An 11,104-nucleotide genomic window follows, 5' to 3' on the forward strand; every position below is an offset into this window, starting at 1 on the left:
GCCAGAAGAAACCCTGTGCAGTCTAAGAAAGCTTAGACAGTAAGAGAAGATCAGGAAATTCACTTTACAAGTGCACACTCCCAAGTTGAGCTGCAATGCTAAAGTAGACCTACCCACTGAATTCAGAGATAAAACTAGAGATAAGCAACCCCCCTGAAGCATTTACAGAATGAATGTTAGCTCTTCAGCACAGCTGCTTCTCCAGAGCTGCTTCTGCTGTGCCACACTACTTGCTAACTATATGGACATTATCTTGTACTGGCTGCCCCTGTTCACATGCTGGATGTACACATCCGTAGCTCCAGTCTGCATCACACTATATTGTCACATGTCATTGTGGTGCTCATGCATATGTACTGATATGGTGGTACAGCACAGCGTCACCACATGCCTCTGCTGGACTGCTGTTCACCTACTGCCTCCGGGCACCTCAGCAGCTGCCAGCCACACAGATGGGCATCTACACACTGCGGGTGGAGGGTAGAGGCATTTCAGGGGCCCAGCACAAATGGCCTGCCACTGCCACTACTGAAAGGATTTCTTTCAGCCTTGTTTTTAAACAAGCCTAGGCGTACAGGAAGAAACTAAGGCCGTCCTTCCTTCCACCAAAATAAACATAGGTTCCTAGACCCTCCCAAGGACACAGGTTGATTTCAAATCTCTTTTGTCACTGGAATACAAAAATATCCAGAAATATTCTATACCCACAGGTCTGAGTGCTGATTTCTTTTTTTTATTATTATTATTTATTTCCCTCTTAATTCTGTCTCTTGAATCTGGGAAGCAGAAGAGTCCCTTGATTTCTGAAGGGGGCATATATTTTAAAATGCTTTAGAAACAGACACATCTAAAGAACTTGGTTCCAGCTATGTCTCAAATCCACCTTTAACTTACCCCAATTTTCAAAGCTGCTAATTCATCTAAAAGTGATACAGGTAAACAGCAGTACTTCAAATATATACTTCAACTATTCATATTCTATAATAATAATTTAAAAAATAAATCCTGAATTTAACTACATTGCCCCAAATCCCAATTACACTGTGAGCAGTCTGCTTACAATTCTTTCTGTGACCACACTTGTTTAGCAAACAAATATTTAATCTTATTCTAGCATTTCCATTAAACATAGATCCTCAAGGAAAAAAAATCCTATGAATTGAGGCACTCTCAGGATATGTTTAAAGAATAGTTCAACAAAAAGATATTCCCTCTACTATATGTCATTGTGGCATCTCTTTCCAATCTGTTTGACCAATCTACTTTAAGAGTTTTTATTATACTTCCCACGATTACTCCATTTTGTAGCTTCCTAGATACCCCTACAATAAACAGCAGCAGAAAGTTGACTTCTGTTTCTGGGTGACACTCAGGTGAGGGAGATTACCACAAAAATCTTTTGCTAGTGTAGGGAAGTAAATTATAAAAGGCCCTTTGTCTCTGTGCAACCAGCTAACTTCATTAGCCACCAGTTATCACCCCTTGATTTTGTGCCTAATAGCAGCTACAGATTAAATGTAAAAATTCTAGTTTCTACCAGCTGGTAAGAATCCCCAACACAAGCGTCAAATGCAAACAGCACGTTACATACTGTATGGTATAGCACTGTCATCCCTTTCTCTAGCCAAAGATACACTCCTGTGCCTCAAGGTGGAGAATCAGATTACTGATTTACCAATCTGTGTGCTGACTTCACTAAAAGAATCTATCCAACATACCTTTATAAAAGTTACACTGTCATGTACCTCATTCGATAATTTAGTTTTCAAATGACGTGACTGACATTAAGCAATATTTACCTGCTTCTTCTTTAATAAATGACAAATCTTCTTCTGGATATGGGACTGATGGTTGCAACACTGAGCAATCTTCTGAGTTCTCTTCAGTACTAGGTGGTATATTATAAATAAATCTCTTAGCAGTTTGGTTTTTCCTTCTTGCTTTTCCAGGTTCTTGAACTGATTGTCCCTGTGTGCCCATGTCATTCCATACGAAAACTTTTCCCTCACCTTGAGATTCATTTTCGGCCATTTCAGGTGAGCTGTCCTGGACCCAACTGCAGTCATTCATTTGGTAGCTTTCCATTTGGCCCTCATCAATAGAGTAACCATCGTTCTCAGTTTTTATGCTACTTGCCAAGTTGGTAAGGTTTCGCGTTGCCCAGAAGCTGGCAACTTTCTGATCCCTTGGAGACAAACCATCCCTACTAACAGATCTTCTGTTATAATCCACCACAACGGTCTCTGGAGCTTCTGATTTTATACTTATGTTTAAGGCATCTTTAATGAAGTTGCGGCAGGACTGGACAACCTCCGTCATCTGAAGGTAGCTGGCCACTGACATCACTTCAATGGCATTTTGGCTCGTAAGCACGAGGTTACCAGAATATAAGAAGTCCAAGATGACAGAAAAACCTTGAACAGCAACAACGTCTAAATAGGTAACAGTGGTTTGGTTACGGCTTTCTTTGTTTGTAAAGCAATACAGAGTCTTAAAGAAGCGGCTGCCTGCAACCAGGATGTTCTTGTGAGCTCTGAAGACCCTCCCGCTCACCACAATATTAACATCACAAAGAATGCCTTTCTTCCTCTGCTCGTTGAGCTCCTGCAGGAGCTGATAGCAGTAAGAGTTCTCATTTGGCCTGCTGTTAAAATCACAGTATCCTTCATTATTCAGTTCGGATGGTAACTCCGATTCCTGCAATGAAAAAAAAAAAGCACAACCAGAATTAGCTCTTAATGAATGCTGTCCTTAGTCCTCCAACACTATAATAAGGATATGAAAATAATCTTAAGATAATGTTATTCAAATGATTTTTTTTTTAAGATTTATGTTATTGGTCATAAAGGCAGGCAGGAATATATAACTAAAAAAATATTTCTGAAAACTAAGAATCACGATCTCATTCTGCACCCTCCACCCCCAAATTTGGAACAAAAACATAACTGGCAGAATTGCCTTGAGGGCACAGGAAGTAAAATTTCGACCAGAAGTAAGGAAAGATTTAGCTGAGTGTGAAGTACTTGTTTTTCTTAACCCACGTACGTTGGAGGTTCAGGAGTCTCTCTTTCCAAAGATTTAATTAGATGGTTCTCACATATCCAACCCCTCCATTCTTCCCTAGAAATCTCCACTGAAACAGGTTAAGTAGAACCCTGATAACTGATTCAACATTTTCTCATGCTGAGAGATGACTACATAAAGATTAGGTCTGTATCTCTCAATCTATCTTATACGTTTTAAAGAAAACATATTACTGAAGTAGTTATAATAGCAGATATATTTCTTACACAGTTCTACAAATTAGGCATTTATTCCTTATTTTCTAACTGTGGCAGGCTTAGGATTAAATAGCTGTATTACATGACACGTGGACAGAACATTGCAGATGACCAAACAAAACTGAAGCTTCCATTACATTATTTAACCAAGACTTTCTTGAATCAAGCTTCATTGAAACTTTCCAGTGGCAACACATTTAACTGGTATATATTTATTATACAGACAGTATGTACTTATGTGCCTCTCTACAACCTTTTTAAGACGTCATCTCAAATGTGGTGTGAAAATTTTGCTAGAAGTAGTATCAGACAGTCCAAACAAAGAAAGTAGCTGTTATTAAAGATTAGTTCAGCAAGAGGCTGATTAGAAACAAGAGAGCTGAACTGGATTTTAGAGCATTTAGAAAATCTATAACCAATGTTTATAGACAATGATGATTCAGAGCTGCTACAAAGCAGCCGCTAGAACAAAGCAGAAAACAACAAACTGGCATATTTGAGACCATACTTATATTGATTGATATGTGCTGCCACCAAGAGCAGTGACGACAGAGTCTGTTTTATACTGCATCTCCAAGACTCTCTCTTCTTCCCTATCAAATAACGACAGTTCAAAACTGGCTGGCTCCAATATGGTTTAGGATGAGAGAAGATCAGATTTTTGCAAATCATGTTGTTGTTTCCTCCTCTCATTTGCTAAAACAACTCAGAGATTTGGGGGCTAGAGATACAATTAAAGCTCGACTGCCTCAACATTACAGGTTGAAGTCAGCATCAACAAGGTAATATTAATGCTGTCATAAGCCCATAATCTATATTGGGCTAAAATACATGTTGCAGAAAAGTACTACCCTTAATTTGGGACTATGGCAGAAACCAGCTATGTAAAAAACCCATCACTTTCCACCACACAGGAATTTTTAATGCATTAAATCAGTACTCACCTCAAGTTATAATCCCACTGTGGATCACTGGGATGATAACTGAGGCTGTAATTACATCCTCTAAAGTGGGATTTACATCCCTAAGCAGCAAATAATGCCCAGCATAAACAAAATAGAAACTGTACCATTTCAGCATCTCCGGCAGAGAAATTTCAGTTGATATCACATTCAAGTTGCTTCTAAATTTCTACCCTTCTCACAAAAACCACTTCAGTGGAAAGAAGAAGTAGAAATAAAAGCAATCAGGCTTTTATCTGAAAACAAGCAACAGATCTTTGTCCAACCTTGGTTTAATTTTTTCTGCGTGCTTTCTGGAATACCCAAGTACTTCTTCAGATCAGAGCGCTGGAACAGAAAGTATGTCCCAAACATGTGACAACTATGTCTATCATTCTTTAAGTTCTCAGCGGATTTCAGATCTGGACTAGTTTCTTGTCACTCCAGCAACGGAGCACCGCGTAGTTTCAAAATACCAACTACAGTAACTTTGGATCAGATTAAGATGAAAATTATTGTACCCTAAAGTGTTGTCACTCTAGTCAAAGTCAATCAGTGACTTGCATCTCACACAGTAAATGTTAGGTAGATGCTATGATAGCTGACAATTTCATTCTCCGAGATAACGACCACATTAAATTTAAAAATAATCTGCAGCGGTTCCTTTCTTTTTAAAGATGTCTGATTAAAGAACGGAGATAGAGTACCTTTTAACTGAGCATGTGTACATATCTAATCAAGCTGATAAAAAAAGAAATCAAGACTTACAGTATTTTTTTTGTCCCCCTAAGAAAACAACAAGCCCGCATGGTAAAAAGGAGCTGCAGATCACAAATGTGCTACAGAAACACAAGACTGAAGTCTTCATTATGAAAAGACCAGAAGGCTGAGTGAAAGTAAGGTACATTATGCAACTAATGTCCAAGCTATAGGGATGTGTGTTGGGGGAAGAGATCAGTTATTACAGCACTGGGTGAATAAAGTTTTTTAAAACTAACTGTAATATTGGAAACAACTGTTGAACTGCTACTATGGAAGTAGCTAACCCTAACGCCATGCCTCAAATGAAATGAAAGCCCCAACATCTGAACAGTTGTCAAGCCTATGTAAACTAGGTGTGATAAGCAGAACTAACATTTACTATGAGAAAAATGAAAAAAATTAATATCCCTTGGCGAGTTTTAAACATCTCCCCTTTGTACAGAAAAAGTACAATACAGTCCAATGGGAGGTAAAGTGCAGAAAATAATTACAGAAAATCAAAAAAGTGTATCTTTAAGCTTCTGTTACTTATGTTGTGCTCATGGCACGTCATCCTGAGGGTACTATTTTTCTGATGAGAACCACAAACTAATGATATTTGCTCAGACGTCAATTATATTTTCAGAATACAAACCAAATATCCCCATCACACCAAACTACCTTCTCCTTTAATAAAAAATGATCAGAAATCTAGAATAAAAATCAGGACTATTTCAGTTTTATTTGTAGAATCTACAGCATTGTAACTTTGAAAAGCTTCTCTCTGTAGGTGAGATTAAGAAGTGATCTAACCGAACAGACTCTGCTCAAGGAAACTAATATTGTGCTCAGTTTCAATTAGACTCATCTGAATACACCCAAGGATAAATGACTATTTCAGATGTATAATTCACTAATTAAACTTGCCTAAAAGCTAATACGAGCAGAAACAGATGATCAAACCTGCTACTAGAAACTTGCTTTTCTTTCTCCTCCTGTGCCATCAGCATACTCTGTCTCCTGGGAGCTAGAAGGGGCAGGGGGATGGGGGTGGGGTGGGTGGTGTTAGGGAAAAAAAAATAAAAACAACAAAACCAATCTAACCATCTCAGCTGCATGTATATGAAAAGTAGTTATGCCACATCCTTGTAATCCCTTCCCCATTACCACATCTTACTCTACAACAGTTTCCCTATGCCCCCAAATTAATTCTTATCTTGAAAAATGGATCCTCTAACAAAACTGAGCTATCAGGACCTTCTTAAAGCACGTGCAGCTACAGAGGAAAATTATCTCAAAAGACGGTCCTATCAGCTGCACACATGATGCTCCACTGCCGTTTTACATGCCATAGCATCGCTTACAGAAAACTCTGCAATTGAAAACTGTTCCATTAAGTGCCTAACATCCAATTGAGTAGTTCAAGGTCTGGTAAAAACACTATATAAAAATGCAGTAAATGATAGTCCTTACTCTGAAGGCCTGACTTTCCTCCTCAGCTTTTTTGCTCTGCTAAGAGTAATGCAAGAAGTTAACACTATAATGCAACTCCTACATCTGAAGCACGACTTCTATTCATCACTGCTCATACAAAGCAAACAATTACAGTTCACATGGAAAAAATAACACATCAAAGGCCTTCCTCCTTTTGGAGAGCTTCTGCTTTAAACCAACATGCCTGTTAGGCTGGAGAAAGCTTTTCTGGCAGTACTTCCAAAGCTCAGTTTCAAATTATGTCCAGAGAGAAAACATTTTAAGCAGCAGCTTTGAGGGGGGGAACCCCCAGCAGCCAATAAATCTGCATCTCACGGATCTAAATTCATCAGAATTAAAATCTTCTGCAGTGATTTCCCAGCAAGTGTCTATTTCTTAAGATTTTTGCAATACAATAGTCCATTCATTAAAAAAACAAAGGTAGTTTCAAGCTGATTAGATCTTTCCTTAAGCTTTAAAATAATCTCTCTCCATATTAAAAACTACAATAGAAAAAAAAAGGAGTCAAGATTTTTGTCTTCGAAAGAAGCACTGACTAACAGCTCAATACCCCTGAATTACAGCAGCTGCAACCACTTGTGATGTATTTTGGCATTCCAAATTAAATGTATCCCAAAAATAAACCGAAATCATCACTCATTGCTTTATGAGTGTAATATCCAACAGACCTATAGAAATTTCCACTGCTTTACTGTCTTAACACCTACAATTTCCTTTTCGCACTCGAACAGTGGCACCATGCCATATGTTTATTAGCAGCTGCTAAACATGCCCTGCAGTTGAAGCTTGTCAAGTCAAGAACACATGTGTGTTGTCTCTAAGACAAAGGCTGAAAGATGTCTCCCAAGTTTCATTAAATCTAAACGGCTTTGCTGCCTCATTATGTATGTTGGAAATATGGTCAGGGTACAAATTACATACTTTTGTTCCAAGTTCCAAGTATCTGGTATCATGGCATTAAGGAAAAATGGGGCTATTGTTTTGGTATTAATTTAAACATATATCAAGACAAATTCAAGTGCTATTAAAAGTGTGAAAGGATATGAAATTAAACATAAAAGCGGAAAGAAAACAGAGATTCTTAGATTTGTGATAAAGCAAGTGTAACCCAAAAGCGCACCACAAAGAAAACGACATTGACTCTTGAAAAACTGCAATTCCTTCCCTTGTAAGAAGTTTTTAACTGGAATGTAATTGCACAGGGATGCATCCAGCACTGTTTTCCACTTGAAAACACCAATCTCTGTACAGCTACCTTACAGAAGCTTACTTTGTCCAAACTTTACCTTTAATATAGTACAAAAGAACCACTTACACATCTCATCTATCCTACTGTTTCATTTATTAGTAGTTACTAAAATACTTTTTCTTAAACTATCAGTAGTGTAAGAGCAGAGACCCATTTTTATAAAGATTCCCTTGACAATCAAAGGTTAATCTTAAAATAAATACTTACATTAACTTTTAGGCTACTGTGACATGCAAACCAATATTCTGTCCCCCCTTCCACCGTCCCACTATTTTACAACAGACTGGGAATAGGAAGATAGAAAGAAAAAACTAGTAGGTTTAGTGGGAAAAACTGCTTGGAATATGCTTTATTTACACATGACCTAATAGGAGTGAGAGAAACTTCCAAGTGTGGCATGAATTAGGAATATCTAGTGACACAGGAAGCTACACAGTGACAGGACATACCTTTACAGAGTAATCACTCACAACTCAAAGTTAGAAACTAGGCAACAAGATGGTAAGGAATATACTACAATAACTTTAAACAAAAAGACCATTTTCAAAGGGGTAAAAGAAATTAAGAATGAAAGTTTCAAAATTAGAAACAAGTTATTTAAGGCAAGTTTGGCTAAAATACTGCAGAGTGAATAGCAAACCCCAGGTTGGAGGAAACTGGTAAATAGCCATGAAATGTCTGTAACAGCAGCTGCTTTAGAAATACACTTACTGAAAAGGTAGTACTACTCATCTTGAAGGTGAACATTGCATTTAAAAATCAAAAAATATTGATATGTGGATAATTGATGTTTATGCACTGTAAGGTCTTCCTTGCAATCCTGCAGTAGCTTCACATAAAACTTGCATTCCTTTTCCAACTAGCTCTAAAAAAAACCCCAACCTACGTTCACCTAACATTTTATCTGTCATCCTGATATCCTACCCAAACATTAGAATAGCAGCTCTTGTCCAAGGTACCCTGAGCTCCTTAAAGCGCTCACGCAATAAGGTCAATTTAAGTACTGCACTACAATTCGGAGTCCAGATCCATCTATACAACCAGGACGGGTGTTTAATTAAACCTGAGCTCTAAATAGCGAAAACGGAATGATCGGGGATTGATTCCGGCTCACAGCTCAAGTTCAGCCTAACAGTTCAAGTGCTAGCCTAACCTGAAGCACATTAGCTTGTGCCCGCTGGCAAGTTTAACGCCAGCTAGGCGATCCGAGCGAACTTCTGCAGCGCAGACATCCTTAGGAGGAAAGGCTGCAGAAGGCTGGCGATTCAATACGAGTATTCTTTGGGAGCTTTTCAACCACGTATGTTCTAGAGTTAGCCCTGCCTTATTCCTAAGAGCAGCCAAGAAACACAGTAATTTTAAGTTCAGCAGGGAATGTGAAGAGTTTCACTAGTCATAAAGCATTAGAGGAGAGCTGGCGTATTAACATGGCTTTCAGGAAACCACATGTTTATCTCAAACATACACCGAGCAGTTGCCGACTTCTTGTAAAGTAACTCAATCTAAAGCAACACAATCGGGAAAAAGATTTAAACGAGGTGGTCTTGACGACACAGAGTTACCCGATTAATGCACAGGGACCACACCGTTAAGAACGTCGGAGCAATTATAATTTCATGCTGGCAAGTACCAGTTTCACACGCAGTCGTTAGCCGGACACTACCCTCTCTTCGCCGGTACCGCAGGAGGAAGTTGTAACGAGTGTTTTTAAATCAGTGCAGCAACACTGGTACTCATACGCAACTTTTTCCCACATTGCCGGTTTATCTTCGCGAGATAAACAGATAAACTAATGAAAACGGCACTCGCTACCTCCGAACGGCGAGGCCACGTTAACCAAATACAGCCATAAGCAATAGTTCGTGCAAACGCTCCCAAGCTGCAAAACGGCAGCGCTCACAGCGCTGTGCCTGCCCAGATCTAGCGGGACAGCCACCCCAAATCGGAAAGCGGACTCGCCTCCCGCTCCGGAGACGGCGTGCGAGAGCAGCACGACGCGCCCAGCCCGCCGGGCAACAACAAACACAGGAAGCCATTTAAAGACGTTCACACACGTGGGCAAAAGAAAAAAGGAAAAAAACCCCACAAAACACAAAAAACCTATGGGAAAGGGGCGGCCGGCCTCCCCCCCCGCCCCGGGGGACGCGCCCCGCCACCCAAGCCGGCCCAGCGGCCGCCACCCCGCCGCGTCCCCTACCTGCTCGGCGCTGACGGGCTCGTTGAGGCGATGCTCGGCGGAGAGGTGGTGCCGCAGCAGCAGGGCCCGCTTGTAGTTGCGGGTGCCCTTGCAGAGCTCGTCGTGCCCCCCGGGCAGGGCCCCGCCGGCCATGATCAGCTCGGGAGGGGCGGCGGCGGCCGCGGCGGCGGTGCACCAAGCGCAGGACATGAGGCCGGTCTCCTGGCAGTAGTAGAGCCATGGGAACTCCTTGAGCCAGGAGCCCTGGAAGGAGATGTGCAGCTTCTGCAGCAGCGACTTGGGCCTGGCGAGCGGGAAATGCTTGATGCTCTCCCCCTCCCCCGCGCCCACGCTGCTGCCCTCCGCCTCGTCCCCTCCGTCGCCCCCAGACCGCCTGCTGCTGCTGCAGCTGCCGCCCTCGGCGCCGCTGCCGTCGCCCAGGCTGCCCCCTTCGCCGTCCTCCTCGTCGTCGCTGCTGTCACTCAGGGAGCCCCCGTCCTGGACCAGCTCCTTCCCCTCCAGCAGGCCCTCCGGCTCCAGGCCCTCCGCGCCCTCCAGCTCCATCTCCTCGTCCGCCCCCCGCCCATTGAAGTGCTTCCGCGGCCAGGCCGAGGCCTCGCAGCCATTGTTAGCGGCGGAGGGGGCGGCGAGGAGCCCCCCGCCGCCCCGAAAGGCCAGTGTCCGGCGGTTTCTCTCGGCGAACATGGGGCCGGCGGTGGGAGGCGAGACCGCCTCCTGAGGCAGCAGCAGCTCCTTCTCGTCGGCGGCGGCCTCCAGCTCCTCGGCCTCCAGCCCCTCCAGCTCCACTTCCTCGTCCGCCCCGCGCCCGTTCAGCGGCTCGGGGTCCTGCCGGTCCCAGGCCTCGGCCGCGCCGCCGGCCCCGCCGCCGGCCGTCGCCGCCGCTGTGGCGGTGACCAGGCCGCCGCCCCGGAACGCCAGCGTCCGCCGGTTCATCTCCGCGAACATGGCGCGCGCGCGCCCCCCGCCCGCCGCCGCCTCGCGCCCCTGGCCCGCCGCTCCCCGCCCGGCCGAGGGCTCTGCCCGCGGGAAGGGGGAAGGAGGCGCCGGCTGCCGTGCGGGAAGGGCGGGGGTGGCGGCCGAGAGAAACCAAGTCCGGCCGCTCCCCCCCGGCTCCGGCCTAGATCACCGCCGCAGGCTCCCCACAATGGATCCGGCTCGGCGGCGCTTCCGTCCCAACAGGCCCCGGATCAGGTCGAATGGC

The 11,104-nt window shown here is 43.3% G+C and overlaps 1 protein-coding gene across 1 annotated transcript in view; it reads right to left on the reverse strand.

The window, feature by feature from the left end:
- ZBTB10 (zinc finger and BTB domain containing 10) overlaps positions 1-10,848 on the reverse strand; it is a 30,508-nt gene extending 19,660 nt beyond the window's left edge. Inside the window, exons 1-2 of the mRNA XM_059815339.1 lie at positions 9,904-10,848; positions 1,800-2,697 (exon numbers count right to left, since the gene is read on the reverse strand). Of these exons, the coding sequence (XP_059671322.1) occupies positions 1,800-2,697; positions 9,904-10,848 (1,843 nt within the window). The remainder of the gene's footprint in view (positions 1-1,799; positions 2,698-9,903) is intronic.
- Between the last annotated feature and the right edge of the window lie 256 nt (positions 10,849-11,104).

This window comes from Gavia stellata, chromosome 3, assembly GCF_030936135.1.
Source record: "Gavia stellata isolate bGavSte3 chromosome 3, bGavSte3.hap2, whole genome shotgun sequence".
In the NCBI taxonomy this organism is placed as follows: domain Eukaryota; kingdom Metazoa; phylum Chordata; class Aves; order Gaviiformes; family Gaviidae; genus Gavia; species Gavia stellata.